The sequence below is a fragment of the Pelodiscus sinensis genome, chromosome 8, assembly GCF_049634645.1.
Source record: "Pelodiscus sinensis isolate JC-2024 chromosome 8, ASM4963464v1, whole genome shotgun sequence".
Lineage (NCBI taxonomy): Eukaryota > Metazoa > Chordata > Testudines > Trionychidae > Pelodiscus > Pelodiscus sinensis.
In genome coordinates, this window is record NC_134718.1 from 58,438,705 (window position 1) to 58,464,791 (window position 26,087).

At 42.2% G+C, this 26,087-nt stretch overlaps 1 protein-coding gene across 1 annotated transcript in view; it reads right to left on the bottom strand.

Annotated features, from left to right (window-relative positions):
• Positions 1–261: 261 nt before the first annotated feature.
• The window catches only part of INPP5F (inositol polyphosphate-5-phosphatase F), a 91,048-nt gene continuing 65,222 nt past the window's right edge, over positions 262–26,087 (bottom strand). The window contains exons 12-20 of the mRNA XM_075935359.1: positions 22,772–22,892; positions 18,360–18,488; positions 16,145–16,262; positions 15,166–15,364; positions 13,813–13,884; positions 13,590–13,663; positions 10,680–10,808; positions 8,923–9,010; positions 262–2,516 (exon numbers count right to left, since the gene is read on the bottom strand). Coding sequence (XP_075791474.1) covers positions 1,367–2,516; positions 8,923–9,010; positions 10,680–10,808; positions 13,590–13,663; positions 13,813–13,884; positions 15,166–15,364; positions 16,145–16,262; positions 18,360–18,488; positions 22,772–22,892 — 2,080 coding nt within the window. The 3' untranslated portion in view covers positions 262–1,366. The remainder of the gene's footprint in view (positions 2,517–8,922; positions 9,011–10,679; positions 10,809–13,589; positions 13,664–13,812; positions 13,885–15,165; positions 15,365–16,144; positions 16,263–18,359; positions 18,489–22,771; positions 22,893–26,087) is intronic.

Consider the following 26,087-nt stretch of genomic DNA (forward strand, 5'->3'; position numbering starts at 1 on the left):
TAGAGAGGTTCTCAGACACCTTACTACCACCATGACATTTGATAATTGCTTAGAACACCACATCACCTACCTATAGTACATGTACTAAAACACAGAGGCACTGGCTCTATAATCGTGGTAGTTATAGTTATGAACCACAGTATAGCAAGATGCTGCTTTATATGCAGTAGTTTCTATAGATGACATCCTACAAAGGACAGTGTTGGAAGGCCAATTCTGGGGGGGTGGAGGGGAGGAGAGGAAATCAAGAATCTAAAGAGATTTAATTCCTTACACATACATTTATTGGTCCCTAATTCCCTTCACAAGTATGCATTCAACCTCATCCATGCCAATATCACATAAAGTCAAGGTGGTTTAAACTAAACTAACCGTTTCAATACATATTATAATCTTATTTTTAAAATTACCAGACAGACTTCATGAATGAATACTCTTTCCTTCTATGTTCTGCTTGCTTAATCACTTTCTGGTTTTGGCTAACGGCAGTTAAAACTTCTAATCAAATTAACACAACATCAGGATATGACCTGATATACTTAGCAATATGCATCCAGAAATAAGTACCCTGATTGTTTTACCTTATTATAGAGAACAAAAGTTACAGAGCAATGTGTTTAGTAGAACATAAAAGGGAACAAGAGAGTTTTAATATCAGCAATTAGTTCCCATTGGTTTTACACAATCCTCCCACCCCCATGCTTTAAAGAAGTTGCACTTCAGGCAATTAAGATATTAGATTTTTGCTAGCTGTCTTATCCTTTAATTGAGGTAGGATAGACAAGAGTGGTGGTTGGGAAGAGTAAACTTTCAGTTAATGTAACTAAACGAGTTAAAAGTTATCAATTCCCATTGCAAAGACACCACTTCTTGAGGAACATGTCTAGAACGTCAATGGAAACCACACCAAAAAAAAAAACCTACTTCAAAAATAAATAGAATAAATGTCATTTGTCAGTAAAATATATATTGCTGGTGCAGTGCAAGATTAGTAAGGTAACAGAAGAAGTGCAGTACCAGCCCCTCTTACTATAAATATTCTACACAAATCAGAAGACCTACAAAATTTGTCCCAAAGACAACTGTGCAATCAATTTAAAAGGAACAGCGTGCTTACTAAATATCAGTGTATAGGCTACCTGTTCAGTATAGTATGTATCATCTCAGCTGCATCAGGGAATTCTGAAACCTGTTCAGAACCAAAATAAATTTGCCTCAAAAAAAAAAAAAAAAACACCCCACTTCCTGTAAACATTACTATTGTTTTATCCCAATGTTCAGTGGCAATTCACAATACATGGGTCTTCTAGTATGAATATTTAAGAATATGTACGAGCCACAACAAGAACAAATTCTAAGTTAGCAACTAAATCTGAATTATTCGTGTCTGGCACTGTGTAAACATTTGTATCAGTTCATTTTGTTGGACTTCATTTACAGCCTCTGGTTCAGCTGGGCTCTTCTGTACCTTTGCCACTGCAAAGTTTATCCCTTGGGTCAATCCAGCTTGTGTAATATTAGCAACTTGGACCATAGAGCTGCGGATCTTAGCAAAGGGAGAGACTGCTCTGCTGCCATTACTGTCTCCTGGAGAAGGAGTCGTATGAAGTCCTGTCTCAACTTCAAGAATACTAGATGCAGATCCTGGGCTTTTATGACATTTATTAGAGTAAGTCTCCTCAACAGCTAAGAACTGAGAACCTGACTCAGAAAATGGTACATCCAGTTTAGATGGCCTGGAAGGGATGTCTGTGTTTGTTTCTGACCAGGTTTCTCTTTTCTGAGAAGTATTATTGCTGGTTTGATCTATTCCTTGGCAGGGCTGTTGAGGAGCAGTTTCTGCCACTAAAGCATCTGTCATCTTGTTTTGAGCATCTTGTACAAATCTGTGGCAGTATGCATCCATGGGTTTAATGAACTCCATTGTCACATTGTCAGCGAAAGGAGTTCCCTGCATAGGTCTGTCTTCACATTCAGGTCTGCTAGCCTGGGCGACATGGATCTCTGAAGGAACGTGAATGCTAATGTTGATGTCAGTGCTGTTTATTGACTGGGACCGACTACTCAGTCGAGGAGCTGAAGCAATGATACCACAGCTGGGCAGAACATAGTCTCTCTGGCCTAGATTCTCTGAAGAGTCAGTTAATTGATGGTCCTCATCAGATTTAGAATTTGTAAGGAAGTCATCAGAATGGAAAGAGTCATTATCTGATAATTCAATATCCGATTCCACATGGACTTTAGTATCTGTCATTGGATTTTCCAGAGTTTCAAGGCTACTGTCCGATTTCCAAAGATTAACTTTCAAGTTGGGTTTTAAAAAATTGACTTTCACTTCAGGCTTAGTAAAATTCCCTAACTTGCGAAGGTTGCCAATGTTAACATTGGATTTGGTTTGTTTGACTTTCTGATTAAGAGATGAAAACTTGCTCATTAAGTAATTCTTGCCTTGTGCCAGGGATCCTCGATTCTGGGATCTAATGCCAATGATGTCCTCATGAGGTTTACTGCTCTTCCTGAAAAATTAAAGAGAAAATAATGTCTTCTCTCGTACAGTTAATCAAGCAGTTATACTTATAAATCACAAGTTTCACAATATCCAAGTTAACACTGATTTTATTTTAATAGATTCAGATACAAACAAATAAACAAAACAAATAAATAAAAGTAATTTTAGAATCATTCCAAAGGAAAGACCAGGAATGAAATAATAAAATTATCTATTCATTTAGTATAACCTGACCAAACAAAAAACGCTTGAGATTTGAAAGTCATTGCTTTTCAGTAACTGGGATGAATCAAGAAAATAAGTAAATTGTTACTTGAAATGGCAAATATTTATTTACGCTTCTCCTTAATAGCTGTATAACTGAAATAGTCTTGCATAAATTTAGTTTATCAACACAGATTGAAATCAAAGTCTAAACTTCTGTTCATGACAATGACATCACATCTATGACACTAAATGTATGAAACAGGATATTCAAGAAGTTTGCTACTTTAAACAGCATACACATAAATAATATTACTGCATGTATAGTTATTTTAAAAAATCCTTCAGTTACAAACCCAAGCAATGCCAGGTACATCTCCTAGTTGGATATATATAAAAGTCCCACTTGATATGAAAACCTAGATTCTTAAACCGTCAAGTGTTTCTTAAATCTAGCCTACATTTTTTTTTAGTTTTACTCCATCCTCCTTACACCTATATTATTTACCTCCCTAGTCTTAACACCTTTCAAATATTTGCAGACCCAGATTGTCCCTGCCTAGCCAAGCTATTCATATTTATTTCTGAGAATGATAATCTTCTCGGTCCTTGATTGTTTTTATTGTTCTCTGAACTCCAAGTCTGATGTGCCAATATCTTTATGGCAATATGATTCCTGGAGTTAAATGAAACATTCCTCATGCAGCTGACTGGTATTATTACTATCCTTAAAAAAGGAGGCCTCTTTCTGACCCAATTTCACAGTGAAAACTCCAACCTACTGTCACAGATCCATCTCTGTATCCTTTTTTCTTCTTTCGGTCTTTCTTTTTCTCTTCAGTATCTGAGGAAGTGACTTGTAGATCACAAAAACTTACGCTCCAATCCCCTAATTTGTTAGTCTTTAAAGTGCCACTGGACTCTCTGTTTTTGCTCAAACAGATTAATACCGCTCACTCACTCAAACCAATCACTTCTTGTTCTCCAGCATTACTTCTTTTCTATGTAGCATATTACTGATAGTTACAATCTTCCAACCACCCAAATGACAGCGTGCCTTTTTTTCTAGCAAAAACAACAAGGAGTTCCAATGGCACCTTTTAGACTATCAATTTTATTATGGCATAAGCTTTTCAGGAGTTGCAACTCACTCCATCAGATGAAATGAAAGAAATAAGAAACATAGAAGGGATACAGAGTGTTACATCAGAGCTAATTCAAAAAGGATCGATGTGGGTAAGAAGGTGAGAATACCTAAAGTGGAAAATTACTTATTGTAATGAGAGCCATTCCCAGTTCCTATTCTGACCCATTCTGGTGGTATCAAATTTGCATATGAATACCATTCAGCAGTTTCAGGTTTCTAAGTCCTTTTCTTATTTCTCTGTCATTGCTACTATAGACTTATACCTTCCCTCCAATTTAGTATTATCAGTGAGATTCAGCAGATCTACTTATTCTTCTAGATCTTAAGGAAAGCATTAAATACAACTAGTTTTGCTACTAATGTCTTGGCACCTCAGCAGACATGTTTCCTCCCTTGCTCAATAAGTTATCATCTACCATCACCTTTTCCTTAAGACCATTTAAGCTTTTTCTAAGCCAGGATAGGTAGGAATGGTGCCCCTAGCCTCTGTCAGAGGCTGAAAATGGATGACCAGAGAGGGATCACGTGAGGATTACCTGTTCTGTTCACTCCCTCTGGGTTATCTGGCATTGGCCACAGTTGGAAGACAAGATAATGGGCTAGATGAATCTTTGGTCTGACCCAGTATGGCCCTTCTTATGTTCTTCTGTTTCAAAGTACTCTTGTCTGCTATGTCTTAATTTGCAAATCCTTTAAATTCTTCACCTTGTACTCAGGTTAATATGGAGATTCTAAATAGACATGATTTGCTTTCATGCAATACAACATGTATACACACACACCCCCACCCTGTGTTCTGGGTACCTACTTCGCTTGAGTGGAAAGTAGCTTGTTAGTTGTTCAGAGCTTCTCCATTGTTCATCTATATCCAACCAGTTTATCCCGGACTCACCTTCTCTATTCTTTGGCTCACACAATTATTTTCTACATAAACTTCAGGAGTTTGTTCCTGTTGTTGAGTCCTTTTTAGCTTTATCTGAAACCCCACTGATATCTGATAATTCAAATCTCCTATGACTAAAGTATTCTGCAGCTTAGAAACACTGAACTGGCCTAGGAATCCTCCTTTTCCTGTGCTGGTGGAATATACACAAATGTCTACATATGTTTCCTCTGACATTCATTCCTACGTATTTTCATTCCTTAAGGAGGAAAATTTCTCTATCACATACTCAGCAAGTTGCTCTAGTTTTTTTTTCTTTTTAAGTTGAAGTATCCACCATTTTAAAAGTCAATGCAAGTGGTGTGTGCTCAAAACAATTGAAAAAAAAGTCAGGCAATTGAATTAGCAAACCCATCCATCTTTCTGCTACTTTGAAATACATATAGAATAACCAGTCGATAGGCCAGTGTTATCTTCACTATAATATGGATACTAAATTATTCCACCAGTTAACAACTGCTATGAAATGCACATTACACAGGCTCTTCAGGGCTCTACACATTTTCTCCCATAGGCAAGATATTGCTCCTTTGCAAAATCTCTACTTTCCAGTTGTCTATGTTTTGTTAATCAAAGGGAACCTCGATAATCTCTCTGCTGGGCTTTTGTGACCCCAATTTCTGCTGTTTGCTTTTAACATTTCAGATAATCCTTTTATTAACAAGGACTGTTTTTGTTCCATTACAGCTAAAATGCTAAACACAAAACAAGACATTGGAAAATTACAAGTTCCACTGCAACTGAAACTCTGACAAATGTTGTAAGCAGAGATAAAGACAAGGTTATGTAATGAAAGCGTTACATAGCCGCAAGAGAAACAATTACAATTGCTGTGAAGATAGTCTTAAACTTTCTGATTTGTGCTTTTAAAATATCTTCCACAAAGTTAAAGTTAATCACTTGCATTTAACATTTTAATAGTTCAAGATATTCTGTAAAATCACCTTCTCCAGTAAAATGCACTCATCTGACTACACTTGATAACCCATCACCACTTGGACATAGGTTGACTGTATACTGGTTTCATTATGTATGAATTGTCTTCCAGTACCATTTACCACAACTGTGCTTGTTGTGGGTAGCGAACAATACAGCAGCAATTCCCAACCGCCGGTCCGCGGCCTGCTGTCGGGCCATGAACCACAGGCTGTTGGTGCACAAGCCGGCTGTTCCCAGCAGCTCACCTCTGGCAGCCACAGTGGCTCAAGAGGTGGAACAGGAAGTGCCTTCCTCCCCACTCCACGCTTGGAGAGACACACTTGGGGAGGGAAAGGAGGGAGTTGCATGTGCCACCAATGGACGCTCCTCCTGACAATGCAGCTGCTTTTGCCACCGGCGGCAGAAGGCACCTCCCCAGGGCTCCGCTTTCCCCTCCCCCGCCTGCGCAGCCGCTTTTGCCAGTGATGGCCCTGGGGCTGAGGTGGAGCAGGAGGCATCTCCCGCAAGGCCCTGCCCCCCTGCTTGTGCAGCTACTGGTAACAGCAGCAGTGCAGGGGCTGAAGTGGCAGCAGGAGGTGGAGGAACAGGAGATGCCTTCCGCTCTTCCTCCCCTCTGTAATGGCTGGCTAGGACTCCGCATTCCTCCCATGGGGACGCAAGACGTGCGTGGGGAGGGTTGGGCCACAAAGCAGGAGGGCCATTCTTCCTGCTCCAACAGCAGTAAACGGCCATACTCCCTAGAGGAGGCAGCCTGGCTCTGGTGAGTGCAGCAGTTAACGGGGGCAAGAGGGTGTTGGCATGGGCTGCAGGGGGGTCAGAGGTTAAAGGGTCAAAGGGTGTTAGGCACTGGGGAGCAAAGGGCGAGGTGGACCAGTAACATTTTATTTGCATATTTAGTATTTGCATGATAAATATGCAAATAAAATGTTAGCAGTCCACCAAACATTTGTGAATGGATTTGCCCGTCCATGGCATAAAAACAGTTGGGAACTACTGCAATACAAAATCAACAGTCCTGAGCAATTAGCTGCAAATCAGAGATAATTTGTGTTCTGGGTACACAGTGTTGCTTTTCTAATGAGTTATGTTTTAAGTTTATTTTTCTAGACTTTCAGAGACAGACTTTCCTAGAAATAAATTTAGATTCAGCCTATCCAGAAGTTCATTATAAAGTAAAACTATTTCACTTGGCTGTTTTAACATCTGTATCTATTCTTGAGTATTATGCCAATATTGAGTACATTTATATAAGACCTTGTTTTGCATGATGAAACTAGAGTCCTTTCATTCAATTATTTTTGACAGTTCTTTCATAGACAGGAGACTGTGAATTACAACTTCTGTATACTTGCCCTCAATATGTCTTGGAATGGTAAGATTGGATACATCCATCTTCTAGACATGTCAGACACCAGGAAAAAAAAAATCAAACTGACACAGCATTTTAAATGGTAATTTAGGACCCAAACCACATACACAAAAACCTTTAAAGAAGTCTAAAATTAATTTTAAGAATTCATTTCCCTCTCCCAACACAGCATTTTTAATACATTATATCTGAGTAAACAAACTGTTTCTTGTTTATCAGATTAAACTTCTGTAAAACTGAGCTGAATTTAGAAAGTTTTTCAATCAATACAGCAACATGCATATTTTGACCATCTAGCTTCACACACACACACACCTCCTCAGAGTGGCTCATAGAAGATTTCAACAGATTATAAAGGTTGCCAGGAGTTACACGCAGAATATGGAGCAGCAATGTTTTCTTCCCACGATACTGCTTTTCAAAATTTCAACTTACACTGTCAGACACAAACATTGTGCCGAATAGTAATGTGCCACATTTTAAATAAATGGACTTGAATATAGCATTCAGTGCCCCTCATATGCCTTATAGTATTTCAGCAAATCACTTTAATGTACAGGGTGCACCTCCAAAATCTGAAACACTCGGGTCCAGCAATATCTGTGGTCCAACAAGGACCACAGAAGTTGTTGACCAGAGTGTCCCAGCAGCAGGAGGGCTGGAAGGTCAACTGTAATGGGGCCAGCTGCAAAGGTGGCCTGGAAGCCCCCAACGAGGCCAGTGGCAACCAGGAAGCCCCGGGTGGGGTCAGCTGGGAAGCTCAAGCTGGAAACCCTGGCCAGGCTGGAAGGTGCAACCCCAGTGGAGGAGGGGGAGCCAGTGGTCGTGAGCCCTGCTGGACAGGGGCAGAGCCCACAGTGGGGCTGACAGCCAGCAGAGGAGATCTGACCTCCCTGGTTTGGGACCTCTCAGGTCCCAAGGTTGCTGGACCAGGGAGGTCCAACCTGTACTTTCACTTTCTGTAGTTTGTGAAGTCCAGTCCCTCATCATCAATGAGAGATGCCACCACCCATCTGTTGACTATTTCTGAACCTATATTGAGCAGTTCCATTAAGGCTACCTTAATATTATCTTCTGTTTTGTACCATATAAAATACTGAACATATTACAGAACCACTGATTATTAGGAGAGGGAACAGAACTACATCTGACTTGCTCTACAAAGTTTTCCTACTATAGTACCAACCACTGGGCGTTAAAATAAGAGAGAGGTCTTGTATTATAAATGGAATACAAGTTGCAAAATGCTACTTTTTAACAACTAAAAATAACAAATAGTATGGCTTTCATTTTAGAGACAGCCTATATGAACACAGCACACTTGTGTGTTCAAATGCAAGATAACAAAGGACACCTGAAAAGGAATATCAAAGAAACACATTGTCTTATATTCACATACTATTCTTAAAAGAAAAGCAGTTACATTGCAGGAAGATCGTATGTGGCAAGGATTCATGGCTCCCAAGATGGTCTCACTTTTGAAGTGATAGTGTTATGTGTACATATGAGGCCAAACCCCCAAGTACACTGGAATCATTGGAAATCTTTCCACAGACTGTGATTGTGTATGGGACTAATCAAAACTTAACAGACAGGGAGAAAATATTTAAAACTTTACCCTTAGATAAATGTTTATAGCATGTAGGTATTAAAAGCAATAAATCAGGAAATGGTTAACACAGCAGATAAAATGGGGACACAGTTGATGTGAGAATCTCATGCAGAAATGACTTGGTGGTCTCAAAAAAGTTTTATATTGTGGCTCTGAGGATTCAGGGCAGGAAAATAAAAAAAATAAACCAAAAACTCACCTCTCCAGCTTTTTCTCTATAATAGGCACATCTATTCCCATAGCTTGCTTCGTGATTTGCAGCATCTCTGCAATACACTGAAGGGTATCTGAAATCCAGCGAGCAGACTGTCAGATTTCCCTACATAGAAACTTTTTAAAATCCCACATTTTAGATGCTGTTTGTCACTTATTTATCATGTTTGTTTCTTTTTTTAAAAATGTTATACTCCAAAAGATGTGGTTTCCTGATGTAAAGCTCAAAGTGCGAGTATTATGTCCTGGTACTAATAGGTTAGAAAGGCATTCAGAAAGGAATGTTTAACTACTCAGTTTGGGGTCAGAAAGGAAATAAATATTATATTAATGGACAATACAGGCAGTCCCCGACTTACACGGATCTGACTTATGTCGGATCCGCACTTACGAACGGGGCTCTCTCGCCTCGGAGCTCACATGCAGCCTTCAGCCACCTTGACCTCCGGGGCGAGAAAAGCTGCTCCCAGTGCCCCTGATCTGCTGGAGACCGTCTCCAGCAGACCAGGGACACCACGAGCAAACCCGCAGCAGCGGCGTATTCCCCCGCTTCTGAGGCTTTGCCAGAGCAAAGCCTCAGAAGCGCGGGACCCCGCCACGGCTGCAGGTTTGCTCGCGGTGCCCCTGGTCTGCTGGGGACAGTCTCCAGCAGACCAGAGGCACCGCGAGCAAAGCGGGTCCCGCGCCAGAGCAAAGCCTCAGAGGCGAGGCACCCCGCCGCTGCGGCTTTGCTCCCTGTGTCCCTGGTCTGCTGAGGGGGTGGGGGGGCGCAGCTAGTGTACCCCCCTCCCCCAGCAGACCAGGCTTTTGTTGTGGACCCTGGGGCAGAGCAGCTGGGGTGCTGCCAGTTGGTCCCACAGCGCCGCTCTGGGCACTACTGGACCAACCCAGCAGCACCCCAGCCCTCTGCCCCAGGCGTCCTGATTGAGCCGCTGCTGGTCAGTTTCAGCAGCGGCTGAATCAGGACGCCTGGGGCAGAGCAGCTGGGGTGCTGCTGGGTTGGTCCAGTAGCGACAAGGAGCCGCGCTACTGGAGCAACCCAGCAGCACCCCAGCTGCTCTGCCCCAGGCGTCCCCAAGTCAGCCGTTGCTGAAACTGACCTGCGCTGACTACAGGAAGCCAGAGGCACAGTTGCTCTGCCCCGGGGCTTCCTGGAATCAGCAGCTGATCAGTTTCAGCAGCAGCTGACTTGGGGTTCTTAAATTGAATCTGTATGTAAGTCAGAACTGGCAGTCAGTTTCAGCAGCAGCTGAATCTGGATGCCAGTTCCGACTTACATACAGATTCAACTTAAGAACAAACCTACAGTCCCTATCTTGTACGTAACCCGGGGACTGCCTGTATTTATTTTATTTCTCACTGACATCAAATTTGGAGCTATACATAGAAAGTAACGTTTTTCTCCTGATCAGTGTTCTGTTAACCAAGATAAACAAGATACCAACAACTTTAGTCATGAATTACAATGACTTAACCCCGCATTTTTCAAACTGTGGGTCCCAACCCCCAGGGAGTCGTGAGCAACTTAGACGGGGGAGCCACGGTATCACAAAGTTTGAGAACCCCTGACTTAATCCATAGTCATAAGCATCTGTGACCTTGTTAATTCATCTTACCATAAGTATGAATATCATTAAATTTACGCTCCTTTGTAAAGAGTTTAATAGATGAAAAGAGTTACAGAAAACACAAACTTTAGTATACTGAACATGATCATGTGTCACTGGAAAATGTATCTGTTACCTTTTCCATCCTCTTCAGGGTTGCGCACCACAGCTCTGAGAGTATGAAAATATCCACTTGTTTCATTGTATGTATAATGCAGCCTCATACAAGAGAACTTGGGCTTTCCAAAAAGGGTTGGTTCAGGACCTGAGAAATAAGCCAGACATCCATAATCTTGGGAGGGTGAGAAGCATTCTTACATGGAATAGCAGAACAAAGATTGCAAAAATTGTCAGCGCATATATATTTGAGAGAATTTGTCTATGCTCCTGTTTAAGAATTCTTAAACGGTAAGAGCCAAAACCATCCAATCTGGTATACAGCATCCTCCTATAAGATAAAGCAAGGCAAGGGTTTGGTTGTGACAATAACATGGGTTTGCTTCTAACAAACCATACAGAAAAAAGAATCACAAGGCCGATGCAAGGGGTTGGCTGGAGAAGCCCCCTCTGCTGTGACTGCCCGAGGCCCTCATACCTCACCCCAGGCACACACCCTTTAGGGAAGGCAAAGGCAGCTGAAGCTCCCTCCCTCCCAAGTCATACATGAACATTCCCATAGCTGCCTGATGAAGGGGAACAGCCAGCAAAGTGCAGTTTGCTTCATTCCTCACTGGCTAGCAGGTGCAAGCGGCAGATGAATCTGGACCTACCCCAACTGGGGACATTCAACCCTCCCCTGGCTGTGCCCGCTGGAGCTGCAGTGGCCATGGAAAGGCACTTCTCATCTGGTCCCAAGATGTGTGGTGAGAGGGTTGAGGTGCAGTAATGTGAGGGCTCTAGCTATTGGTGTGGGCTCTACAGCGGGGCTGAGGTTGAGGGGCCAAGGACTGGGACAGATGTTGGAAGTGCAGGCTCTGGGTGGGGCTGGGATTGAGGGTACAAGAGAGGGACTCCAGGGTTGGAGAAAGACTAGGGCTGGGGGTTGGCATGCAGGAAAGGATACAGGCTCTGAGCTGAGGATGTGGGCTTTGGGGTGCAGGAGAGTGCTTAGGGATGGGGGGCTCAAAGTTGGGAAGGGGGTTATAGCTTGGGCTTATTTGGATGGTGAGGAGGGGCTCTTCCCCCCCAAGTGCTCCGGGCTGGGGCTAGTGGGGATGGGTACCCATCTTCTAGTCATGGTAGCTTTAGGGCTTGAAGAGAGCTCTCTCCCTGCTGTAGCCCACATCTGTGTGGGGTTTAATGGGAATCTGCGCATCTGAAGGGGAACTTAAGACTACCAACAACTCCTACATACATGCAAGTTTAGAAACCATGTGACAGATATTGCAACTGCATACATCATCTGTGGGGACCATTTTCTGTTAAGCGTATTAATGGTTTATACTCCCCGTCACACAGTGTTACGTAGAATCATGGAAATGGTGGGTCAGAAAAGGCCTCAAGAAGTCATCTAGTCTAGTGACCTGCACTCTAAGGCAGAACTAAGTAATAACTAGACCAGGGGCGGGCAATAATTTTTTATGAGAGCCACACCAAGATTTTTGTAAGTGGTCAAGGACTACACTTTTCTATGGAGGAGGTGCAGGGTCTTGGACAGAGGTTGGGTTGGGTTTCAGAGGGGTAGTGCCCACAACCATCCTGTGGCAACCATGGGACACTGACTACAACCCCCAGATCCTTTTCAATAGCATTCTCGCCTAGCTAGTTATTTCTGTTTGTTGTTGGGCATTTGATGTTTTGTTCCTCAGTGCAATCATCAGCAGCTGCCATTACTGAATTTTATCTTGTTAATGTCAAGTCAATTCTCCAACTGTGTACAGATCAGACCAGCCAACAAGGGGGGAACAAATGGGGCAACTGCCCCGGGGCCTAGTAACTGAAAAGGACCTGGGATTCCCAGCCCTTTAAAATGTCCACTAGAGCCCTGTGCAGCACAGTCTGGGAGGCTTTGAGAGGTAGGTGGATTGGCAGGGCACGGGCGATGCTGAGGGCAGGCAATTCTGTTGGCATCCTTGGCCCAGACCATTTTGAATTCTAATCTTGTACCCCAATGTTTATACAATCCCACACAGCTTGGTGTTATGCACAAATTTTAGCAGCATATTCTCCGCTCCATTATTCAAGACATTAATGTGAAACTGGCTTGTTTGGGACATCACAGTGAAGGCAAGGGACTCGTGCAGTCTACAAACCCCACAGCTGACGGGAGTATGGTAAGAGTCTCTACCCAGAGATAGGTGATGGCTGGAGACCTCACTGGGCACTTCTGAAGTGGACCACAGGAAAGGATGGGAGGAAGGGGAAATAGGTAGATGCAGTTACCTCATCTAGGAGATACCTACTGTACAACAAGAAAATAGCCTTCAAACCAGGTACCCCTGCTCTGCCCCTTCCCAAAGCCCTTCCCGTGAGCTATGCAAGCCAGGAGATTAGCTGGGCAGTCTGGCATGGGGTAGCAGCAGGGATCCATGCCCTGCTCCTCTCCACCCCGTTGCTCATCTCCCAGCCCAGTCCCAGCCTGCTGCACTCTGGGGAATGGAGCACAGCAGGCTAGGACCAGGCTGGGGCATTCTGTTTCTCCACTATACCACGGTGTTAGGAAGCAATCTGGCTGCTGGAGGACAGGACCATTGCAGACTGCTGCTTGCATCACTCCGCTTTCTGGGCTTCTGCTGCTAAAGTGAGTGCGGGAGGGGAGCAGAGGCAGCCCCTGTTGCTGCTCCATACCAGCCCTCTCCCCCGTCTCCCAGGTAATCCCCCATGTCACTCTGGACCCTTATGGGCTCCCATCACAATGGGGGATCTTCCCAGCCACAGGACGATTGAGGCGGCTGCTGCAGGGCCCTCTATAGTGCAGGTCTCAAGGCAGCCTCCCTAAACCATCCTATGGACAGGATGTCTCTGGACAGTGGAACACTACGTTCTGAGAGTACCTTCAAAGAAGGGGGATAGTATGTAATGAAGTGTAGTGTCTTTCCATTCTTACCTATTTCTATTTTCTCCAATGCTTCAAGGCTTAGTCTTTGATACTGATTTACTTTGTCAACTTCATCATCATAACTAAACAGAGAAAACAGTCAATGTCCAAAGTTATCTCTTTACTCACCGCTAAAAACTTATTGTGCAGCACAAAGCTACATAATTCTGCATATACATTTGGTATGATTATTAACAGAACACAGTGCATGAAAAAAAAATTAGTGACTTACTAGGCCACATAGTAGGCAGAGTTCGAAAGCAGCAATAGAACATCCACATCTTTGTGAGTAGCATCAATGAGGCTACAAAACAAGTAGGCAAATATACACTATTGTTTAGTGATACAGCTGCAGCTGACAGACATTTTGCAGAGATTATGTTTTGGAGAGAAAAAGTCATCACCACAATATCAAAATAAAAAAGGAATTCAAGTAATTGTAACTATGAATGACCTAGATTTAATTAAAGGACTGTATAATATGCTGTGTGCTTAACATAGAAATCCTGGACTAATATATAGTTTTCCATTAAAAAGATGCCAGTGATATGCAAATACAATTTTGAAGAGCACAATTTTCTGTGAGGAATATAAATAGGGTGCATGAATAACACCATTCCGAATTTGCCTGGCTGAAGCTACAAATGAGGTTGAGTAGGATCATACCACTGGGTTTTCACAAGAGGCAGTGTTCATTCCCAGCTGAAGATGTTGGATGTTTCTAAGGATTGCTATGGGGACATAAAGCTTTGACTGCTGAATTTAAGATGAGTCACCTCCACACATTTATTAATTTTAGACTGTTTCGTGGCTTTTGTTAACAAAGCTATGCACATCTAGGTCCATCTCAGTTCCTAGGGGATAGTTTATCACGGCAAAAAAAGTAACATAACTGAATTGACATTTTCTCTGATAAACTTTAGCCTCTGAGACTAACCTGGCAGGAGACACAACCATCCTTTTATCTTTATAGGTCACATCACCTTAAAGTTTGAGGCACTTTGGCACAATGGAAGTCTGTGCTCCTATTGCCTACGGTGCATCCATACTGTGGTTAACAAGAGGACAGAGCTTTACAAATCTTGAATTCACTTAATCAAATATGGCTCCATTACACTACAAATTATAGGTATGCAGCACACCTCAGTTTGAAATGAATACGGGTAACATGCCCATTCTCCTTTATGTCCACAAATAGCAGAATATTCTCTTTATGGTGTCTGCTACACTTGCAAGTCAAAGTCATTAAAAAAATGGCTACATGGCCAGGTGACGTATCCCAGAACTAGTTCTATTACTCACCCATCTTTAGAATACGTATGAGACCGCATTTTAAGAAATATTCACCACATTAACCTGCTCCGGCATTCAGTTCAAACCACACTTTGAAGTGATTTGTAAAATACACATTACCAAGTACACTGGTCACTTTCTGCAAAAGTCTTCATTTGCAACATGCCTATAGAATGGATGTATCAAACTATCCAAGCTACAAATAAATTTAAGAGATTTAATAATTGTCAAAGACCCCAGGTTGGCAGATGGCCAATATAAAATGAATCAATTGTAATCTTGTTCTGCGTACCTTGGGTCACAATCAATAAGTGCCCATCCACCATGGAATTTTTCATCATCTGGTAAGAGTAGTTTCATGTAACTTTGCAATAGCTGGCTAATCAGTTCCTGATGGCTTCTCAGTGTCTCCTTATGCAATGCTTCATGTTCTTTCTCTTTTGTAAATATAGAATAAAGATCCTCAGTCACTGGAACACCTTGCATCAAATCTAGACAGCAAAGATAGAAGGTAAATATAAGAAATTGACATAATTAACTGAAGCAGTCTGTTAACACTTGTCTATACATTTCTAAATAAGCTATACGCTCCAAAACCTTGGGGAGGAGGGAGGGAAATGTCACAACAGTAAACTCCTATTTTACAAACTAATTGGGGACTGACATCACAAATTTAAGAAGTTCATAAAATTGAACATCTCAAAGTTACAGTATGACACTTTCTTCTTATTCTCCAAACCCCTGCAGGGTGATTTCCAATATACTGAAGACATCAGAATGTGAAGGGATATTCACTTGTTCTTTACAGACATCATTTAAGTTGTGATTTTTATTTGTAATATTGGTATGTAAAAAATCCAGGGTATGGCCCCCAACATCTTCTCAAGATATGCTTCGGGAATTTTGCTCAGAAAAATTTAGCTAAAAAGCTTTTCTTAAAAAGCAAATGACTAGAACCAGCTTCCAAGAAGCAAGTTTATTCTAATTGTACTGTATGAATAACATAAATGGATAGAGCAAAACACTTTGTGTATCATAAGTTACCAGTCAATCATAAAATGAGGTTATGGCCATATAATCCCACTAAGCAAACTGTCATCTACTACAATGCCATGTTGTATAAAAGTGTAAATCTCACAGAATGTGATTATGTCTTTTGCTTAACCTTTTGCAAGTGTGCATCACAGGAATGCAAGATATTTTCCCAAACATTCATAAAAGCAGACAAATATGCAATAATTCAAATGAAAATAGTTATATTTTCCCCTTACCTATGACTGCTTGCCTATAAGCATCCCTAAAGCGATTCAAGTAGTATCTGTTTGCAGAATTGACTCCATCTTTCATTACTCCTGCGAGTTTCCTTTCACCAGTTCTTGTGAAGTCACCCTATTACATAGAAACACTCCTTTCAACAATTACTCAAATGTGAGGCATTTAAACAAACTTCTCAGCTCTCAAAAAGCTATTTTTGAGATTAGTGTACAAAATGTATAGCTGAATGAGCGAAATTTCAGGGAATGAAATTTAAAGTTGTTTTGTCTGCCAAATAAAGATACATTAAGAATCCACAATAAAGAGAATATTTTCTTTACATGTGAAACAAAAGAATTTACAAATACAGTTCAAGAAATGTTTAAATCTCTGGAGAAACTTAAAAAAATGCTGACGACTAACTTGGTGCTGCAGCATTTTAACATACATTATACCTACAAAGAAATCATTTCTATCAACTTCTAGAATAAACTTCTCATGGATATTTGTTCAAAGTAATATCAATTAAGATAATAGATTATTGCATGACCTGTATATGCAAAACTGTACATTTCAAGTCTCAGGAGAGGCTGAAGAAAGAAATAAAGTCTGAATATTTATCCTATCTATTAATATTAGGATAGGTCACATAGGATTTTTTAAATTAAAAATAAATGAAGGGATCATTATCCTTCAGACTTGTTTGAAATGCATTTTTCTTTTTTTCTTGTCATTGCTCAAGGTTAGAATCTTTTCGATTCCATTATTAATACTAATCAAGCGCCATGCAAGGAAGGACAATGAGCTAACTTGAACTGAGTTATCTATGTCCAAATAGTTGCCCTCAACCATGATCCTCAGTAAGTAGTTGACTTGTGCAGGCAAACCAGGACCTGCAGCATCAAGAGTCAAAATTCTTCAGAGCAAAGAGTTTTGCCAGTGTCACTCCTGGATTTTACTTCATGAGGATCCTAGCAGAAAACTTCCCTGATTTCAAAGCCGCTGGGCACCTACAAAGCTAACAGGAACTACCAATCACCAACCTCTCAAAATCCCTTCAAGTCCTATAAATCCATGATTCCACTGGGACATAGCACCACTGAAAATCAGGTCAATTATCTTTAAAGAAAAATAAGTTTCAAGAATATTTAATTTTAGGACCCTAAGAAATGTATCCATTGCAAGATTGCTCACACTTCCAGGTGAATATCTTGGTTGTCAAAAAACAAGCATCTTTGTGTAAACTAACTATAAACACATCTTTGTGCTTAGTCTATTTGCTTGACAGGAACAAATTAAAGATATGATGGGAGGAAAAACAATCACTAGTTTAGTCTATGAGGATTCTAGCCAGGCAACCTTATTGATTTATTAAGTGACTAGCAAGTGCTGTAGCAGACAAAAATAAAGACCAACTCTACCTGAGGAGAGTAAAATTACAAGAGATGGCTTAACAACAGTGCAATCTGCTGCCAATATTTAGGATCTCCAACACCAGGGTCTGGAAAGATTTCACCAGTGTTTGTGAATATGGAGAACAATTTGCTTAGTTCTTTAATAATCCCTTGTAAAAATAAAAGGAGCAGCATCTACCAAAGGAAAGGGTCGCAGCTGTGAGGTAAAGAACTCTTAATTCTGGTGTTGGCAGGTAAAAAGCCTTTAAAGTTTGCCTACAACATTAAATAATGGAAAAATAATCCTTATAAGTATTTGTTTTTAATGATAGCTGGTTGATTTTCCTCACCATAGCGAGAAAGGCAGACTATCCTTTGCTAAGTTATTCAACACAGGTATTTTTGAAAGATTATCCATGTACTCTGCTGAAATGTAACTCAAAAGATTACAAAACAGGGAAGTTTCAATATTAATCCAGTTCTTATACTATTTTTCTCATAGAGTCAAGCTATTTAACTCCAGAACTGTCATGACCTGAAGAATGCTGGAAACTCTGGCAAAACTAGACATTCATTCCATGGGTCCAATAAGTGGTTCTCCAACTGTCTAATATCATTCTACAGAAATCCCCCGAGAGTCCACAGAATCTCCAAGAACTGTACAGATGTGATTAAACGTTAGCTGATTTTATAGTGTCATTTTTATGTGCATCTTTTAAAAACCAATAAACTAAATTACTTCTACTGCATATTGGATAATAATTCATGAAACTTGACAAAGTACTCATTACACTATGTTTTTGTTTGGTGGTTTGGGGTTTTTTGTTTGTTTTTTTACCTTTAAAGCTGCTGTTCCGGCATACTGTCTGCTTATGGAATCTCCATTGTTTGCCCACATTATCTGGTAGATTCTATTGCATTTCATCGGCAAAGGCTGTTCTGGTGGCATCACACCCAGCTTTTTCAGCTAGAATTTGACACATTTATTAGTGGGTAAGGTCAATGTGACATTCTCTCTCAAATGACAAACTCAAAGACAAATATTAATACAGTACACATTTTAGTAATTACATCGTTACTACATTTTCTTTGTTGAGTTATATTTTACAATCAGAAAAAAAGAGTTTAAGAATGTTTGTTTTTCAGGACAGTCAATTTGAAGATACCAAATATTCAATTCTATTTAGTTTCTATGTCTTCAAAGGCGACATTTCTTTGGACCAAAAAATAAAAAAATACCAGGTTTATTTTTTTAAGTGATTTAAGAAGAGCAATGGTCAATGAGGAACTTTTGAACTAATTTTCTTTCAAAGATTTTAAAAAGTAAGGAACTGGAGAAGTGAAGTAAAGCAAGAAAAAACAAAGCAGCAACTTTAAGATTTCAAAGTGGTTGGCTAAAGATAGTTTCAGAGAGAAGCTATTTTTCACCCTAGGAAGATAGCTCTGACGTTGAGGAGGATTTTGTTGTAGGCTATTTTCTGACACATTGAAAAGAACAGTTACTCACTTGTATTTTGTTCTTTGAGATGTGTATGTCCATTGCAGAGAGAGAGAGAGAGAGAGAGAAACTTGTGTGCTAGTTTCAGAGTTTTCTCTAGCAATATACATAGAGCACCCAGGCTTGAGCTCTAAGCTCCTCGTGCTACCAGAGGACAGTACAGAACATGGAACTGTCCTGCTCTCCCTTGAGTTCCTCCACAGCAGACCCCATGTTGGGGAAGAAAAAATCAATCATGTAATAGATTTCTACAACACACGTCAAACAGCAAGTATCATGAAAGCGAGCAACCAATTTTGCTTCTTTGAATAATGGCAGATGTCTCTTACAATAGATGGCTCTCAAGCAGTTTCCAATGCAGACAGAGCTAGGAGTCTTATTAGAAGATAAACGGATTTCTCTATATTAGCATCTTTTTTACAGCAGTAATTACTATGTCCAGAAACAGCGTGGACTATTGCAGAGCAGCAGTGTGGTCCAATATCCACAACCGGGACATTATTCACAAATGCTGTGGCTGCTGAGCAAACACTGGTTTAATGCACAAACAACTCTAACAGCCTTGGTATTGTATTGTAATAAATAATGCCATTTAGGCAGCTATTGCATGTTGCAGGACATTCCCCCAATCATTCTGCACAGAAAGAAAAATAGTTTGAAGGGGATGCAAAAGGGCTTTGTTTCATTTAAATAAAAACCCAAGGCTTGAACATCCAGAGTGTGCCCTTGTGTTCACTCTTACAAGCATGTGATATTGGAATCACTAATTTGTAATTAATACAAATTCATTGAAATGATCAAAAGACAGGAGGAGACCCAAGCTGTACCTTGTCCTTGAAGAAAACAACATATAGAGAATATGTTAAAATGGGGGTGGGGAACCTTTTTGGGGTTAGGGGTCACTGATCCACAGGAAAATCAATCAGGGCTGCTCACAAGTGAGAAGCAAAAAACAAAACACACAAATCCTCACTGACATGGACCCCAACTGAGGAGAAAGACACTCCCATATTTCCCTTGCACACCAGAGCCTAAAGGGGCCCAGGCTAGTACCCAAAATCTACTAGCCTGGGTGGGGAGCCCTACACCCTGGGGGCCGGATCCCTGTGTTAAGGCATGCAGCTCTCTACTCTCCTCACAGATATGGTAGCAATTGAAAAGCCACCTTTGCTGAAACATTGAGCCATGGCTCAGACAGGGTTATCAGTTCATGGGTAACCCTAAATTCAAATCCCATTGTGGGGCAGGGTCCCTAGCTGGTGAAAACAACATAGACCACTCAAGAACCTGGCAGCAACAGGACTGGAGAAAACAGCTCTATCTGTAATACAGATGTGGATTGCTGAGACTGCAGCCAGGATGCCCACTGATCGAACTGCCTGCCAAATCTGACTTTCAAGTGACCAACAGTCTAAGATCTTTTTAACCATATTGTACGTAATGGACACTGTGTCTAGGTGCCCAGACAGAAAATCACTTTCACTTACAAAAGTAAGCCGCCCTTGTGGAGGTTTTCATGTAGGACCATAAGACCTGCCATACTGGGTCAGAGCAAAGGTCCATCTAGCCCAGTGTCCTGTCTTCTGACAGTGGTAAATGCCAGGTGCCCCAGAGGGAGTGAACAGAACTGGGAATCAAGTGATCCATGCTCGGTCACCTATTTCCAGCTTCTGGCAAACAGAACCTAGGGTTTCCTGCTATGAAGCAGGACAATCCAGACCACATTTCTGAACAATGTGTCTCAGAGTGTAGCTCTGGGTGGGGAACCTAAGGCCAGGGGGCCAAATGCGGGCCCCAGCTTGCCTGGATCCAGCCTCCGGCCCCCAACACTCAGTCCCCTCCCCCATCCCACCACCACTGCGGAGAGTCCACACTCCAGCCCACGGCAGGGCTGAAGCACACAAAATCTATAAGTCTGCCCCATCCCCCCCAGGCTCCGGTGTGTGAAGGGAATGTCTTTCTCCTTCTCAGTCAGGGGCCACATCAGTGAGGGTTTGTTTGGGGTTTTTTTGGCAGACTTGTGAGTGGTCCCCAACTCAAAAAAAAGTTTCCCACCCCGATCTAGCCACTAAATAAATGACAACAGAAGTAGAGATTAAACAAACCACAAAGTATCAGCTACATTTATGGAGCCTTACAACAGCTGCCTTGCCAAGAGCTGACACTCTATTATGATGTTCCCAATATTAAAGAGACGATTATGATCAATAAAAGTGGTGCGTGTCTTAAAATCAGTGTGACCATAGTTTGCCATCAAAGCCTGATAAGCTATTTTAAACTGGAAATCTAGAGAAGAGTATCTTTTTATCTCCAAAATAAAGTAGTATCAGCTCTGGAGACCCATTTAAAAGAGTTTGAGAACCGCTGGCCTACACCACAATTAAACAACCCCTTAGACCAGTGGTCCCCAACGCAGTGCCTACGAGCGCCATGGCGCCCACCGGGCCATTTCTGTGCGCCCGCCGACTGATTGGGGCCGGCCCCGCCCCTGGGTACACAGCACAGGAGCGGCACCGGCCCCTCGGCGTGCGGGCGCTGCCGGGTCCTGGGTGCGCGGCTCAGGGGCGACTCCACCCCTGGGCGTGCGGCACATGGGTGGCGTTGGCCCCTCCCCCGGGCGCCCAGTGCCTGAAAGGCCCCGCCCCTGGCAGCCCTAAAAGGTTGGGGACCACTGCCTTAGACCAAGCCCCACAAGCTAAAGTTAACTGACATGGCTCAGCTGCAGATTTTTAAGTGCGGTGCGGATATATCCCAGGACTTTAACCTAAGATTTCTTTAAAGATTATCTTGCCTTGATTATTCAAGGCAGAAGAGACCGAGATCAGAGGAAAGATGTTAGAAAGAAAAATCAGATCAATCCTTGTCAAACTCAAAAAATCACATGGTCAGGATTCATTGCTGTATATGACACTGGAACACAGCAGCACCTATTTTCATAGTCAGAGAAATTCATTATTTATAGGAAAAAGACAGAAGGTCTTTATACTTGATTTCAAGCACATCACAGAGCTTTTTCACTTCTTCCTGCACTGCATGTTGGATTTTCAAGCCCTTAGCTACATGCACCATCATCTACTTTTAACGTCCTCTTCGGGAAGAAGATATAACAGAGGTCGAGGTTCCAAAGAAGGAAGCAGATGATTAAACTGCAAGAAAGCTCCTTAATCTCCTCCTCCTCTGAAATGAAATGAAATCTCGATATGGGACAGATTAATTCCAGAAAGGGTGGTCTGTCAACTACCAATTTAGTATATCTGGAGAGATGGAGAATCATTGTATGTGGCCAAAGGGAATGACCTGTCAAGCATATCAAGCATTTAGTGTGCTGGTTGATGGGCTATTTTCTTCTCAAGTGCCTGTAACTAAAGTGTATCCCTGAACCCACTCATTTTCTACATATATTTTATTTTGTAAAAGAAAAAAGCATATGCAAGCAATAATCATTAGCTACAAATTAATAAACAACTGCAAGTCTCCATAATAAAACTAACATAAATAGTGCTGGTGCTCCTACTGCCAGTCGCATCTCCTGAAAATGTTAAGGATATGCCTTTTAATCCCAGAGCTATTCATCCATTTAAACGTTTGGGGACATGTTCACATTACCCAGCCTCCAGAAAATCCCATCACCTTTATCCCATCAACTTGAAATGTTGTATGTTATTTTTGTTCACAAACATACATATTAACTTTTCATAAGTAAAAAAAAGACTAAGACATTTAGCACTTCAAAATTTACAAGTCATACGTGCCTGCTGTTCCATGACGACTCTTGCAATAGCAGCTTGGACAACATTGGTCCGATCCAGACAGTCCATGCAGTTAACACGAAAAATTCCTTCTTGTTTACAAATCACACCAGCTTGATCAACCCTTTCAAAAGAAGTACAAAAATTGAAGAGGTAAAATGTTTGAAAGATCTTAAATACAAAATAACTGATCAGTCCACACAAATTTTCCACTTCAAGTTAGAAAACATGTTTCTACTAGACTAAATCATGGAATATTCATAGAAATGTAGCCGTGTTAGTCTGGGGTAGTTGAAGCAAAATGCAGGACAATGTAGCACTTTAAAGACTAACAAGATGGTTTATTAGATGATGAGCTTTCGTGGGCCAGACCCACTTCCTCAGGAAGTGGGTCTGGCCCACGAAAGCTCATCATCTAATAAACCATCTTGTTAGTCTTTAAAGTGCTACATTGTCCTGCATTTTGATGGAATATTCATTTCAATTTCATTCAACATCCCGGTTACATTCCATCAGAACTGGATGAAGTTTTTCAGACAAAATTCAGGTTGAATGCCCTCATCCATCAGGATTTGACCAGTACTGAACAAGAGAAAGAGAAATCACTCACTTCGTGCAGTAACAATTATTCTTTGAGATGTGTGTCCCTGTGGGTGCTCCACAGTTGGTGTCAGACTCATCCCGGCACCGCAGATCAGAGACTTTGAAAGCAGTGATCAGGCGGCGCAAGCAGCACTCCCACCTTTAAAGTAGCGTGCACAGCCCGCTTCTCCTGTTTCTTCTTTGACGCCCTCGTGGGCTGCTATTATTGCCCGAAGAAGTGGGGAGGAGGGCAGACAATGGAACAACCCTGGGGACACACATCTCGAAGAACAATTGTTACTGCACAAAGTGAGTAACTCCTCTTTCCTCGAGTGATATCCCCGGGGGTGCTCCACTGTTGGTGACCGTGTAGTAGTGCCCATTCAGGTGGACAATGGGCTTTGATCAATTGCTACAGATTGATCCATGAGAGAACCGTGTTGGCTTCTGCGGTATCTGTTGTGGAGCACGGTGGAATAGCGTAATGCTTTGTGAAGGTGTGATTAAACGACCATGTTGCTGCTCTGCATATTTCCTGGAGTGAGACTCCCTTTAGGAGTCACCATGGCTCTCAGAGTGGACCTTTGGATTCGTTGGTAATGCCCTATTCTGGAGCGAGTGGAATGCAGTAATGCATGATATTATGAGCTTTGATATGCTCTGGGAAGACAGTGGTTTTCCCTTGGACCCTTCGGCCAGGGAAACCATCCATCTTTGGGATGATCGAAAGGACTGAGTCCTATCAAGATAGAAGGCAATTGACCTTCTGACGTCCAGGGTGTGTAATATGGCTTCTTCCCTGGAATTATGTGGTTTTGGATAGAAAGTGGGAAGGACTACTGGTTCATTGATATGGAATTCTGAGCTCACTTTAGGTAAGGACGGGTGTGGCCAGAGGATGACCTTGTGCTTGTGAAAGGTCATGTATGGAGATGAGGCTGTGAGTTCGCTGACCCGCCTTGCAGAAGTGATCGCCAGAAGGAAAACATTTTCATGGTAAGAAAGGTAAGTGGTGCGGTTGCCATTGGTTCAAAGGGTGGTCTTAGAATTGTCCTACACTCACAAGTCCCACATGGGGGGGAATGGGTTATCGAAGTGGGTGAAGGTTCTGTAGGCGCTTCCAGAATCTTTTTGAGATGGGGTATGTGAAGATGGGGAACCCATCAATGGAGGGTGGAAAGCCATAATGGCGGCCATGTGTACCCGGAGCGGTGAAAGTGACAAACGTTGTTGTTTCAGGTGCATGATGTACTCCAGTACTTGGGTAGAGCAGAGCCCTGGCTGTGTGCGCACCACTGTGTAAACCGGTGCCACTTGTATAGGTAAGTCTTGCGTGTCATTTGTCTCCTGCTATGCAGGAGAACATTTTTCACTTGTTGGGAGCACTGTTGCTCCACTTGCGAGAACCAAATAGGTACCATGCTATCAGGTGTAGCATTTGTGGCTGGGGGTGAAGTATTGACTCTGGTTCTGGCAGAGCAGATGTGGGCAGTTGATAAAGACATGTGAACCATGTCCATCGAGATCAGGCTGGGGCTATCAAGATCACTCAGGGCCCATCCATCTGTATCTTCCGGAGGACTCTCAGAATGAGAGGAATGGGTATAATAGGTGTCCCCCTCAAGTGAGAAGCATGGCATCGCCCAGGAAGTCACACCCTATACCCACTTGCAAGCAGGACTGGGAGCATTTGGAGTTCTGCATGGTGGCAAAGAGGTGCATCTGTGGTCGCCCCCATTAGTGGAACAGCTTGTGGGTGATCTGAGCATGTAGTTCCCACTCATGTTCTGTGAGGAAACTGAGGGTATCTGCCATAATGTTCTTGTCTCCAGGCAGGAATTCTGCCAAAATGGTAATATTGCAGCGAATGCACCAATTCCAAAGTCTGATCGCCTCTGAGCATAGCGACTGGGATCTTGCAGCCCCTTGGTGGTTGACGTAAAACATAGCTGACGTATTGTCAGTGAGGATCTAGATGGAAGAGCCTTGAATGTAAGGGAGTAAGTGCTTGCATGCATTGTGGACTACTCAAAGCTCGAGCAGGTTTATATGCAGTCTTGACTCGTGTTTGGACCATTTCCCCTGTGCCAACTGTTGTTGGAAGTATGCCCCCTGTTATTTACCAGCCTTGTCCTCTTGGGGAGCCAGGGAGTGACACTCATGGAAAACCATCCCACACTCTCAGGCCTCCTCCAGAATCAAAGACAAAGCAATGAGAAGGCCAGGGAAGACACACCTAAACTGCCTCAGACAAGAGTGATAGAATTAAGGAAACACCCCAGCCTCATCTGCATAGAAGATAGTACAGAGACATCTCCATTAGCATACAGAATGGAGACCAGCTCTTCCAAAGCAGGAGCCACACTGAACTATGGGATACCGAAAGCAGAGAAGCACGGCCTCATAGGAAATCTCTGCTCCAGATGCTAATGAACCCAGGCCTGCTCACACCCAAATTAGTCATTATCAGAGCCTATTGACATCCAAAATACTGAAACTGCCTAGTTGCATTGTGAGCTCATTCAAGGAACATCATCCACAGCCAGGTATGATCACTATATATGGTCTCACCTCTGTTTTCCCATAAACAAATCTTTGAACTATTGTCCTATCCCTATAAAAACTTCTACCCTTGCCCAAGAAAAACTGTTCTGATTCCTGGATTTAAACTGCATCAGTTCCATTGAAACTTCTTCATCTCCTGTCTGATCGTGCTAGGGGCTCTGCTCGTGTTCTG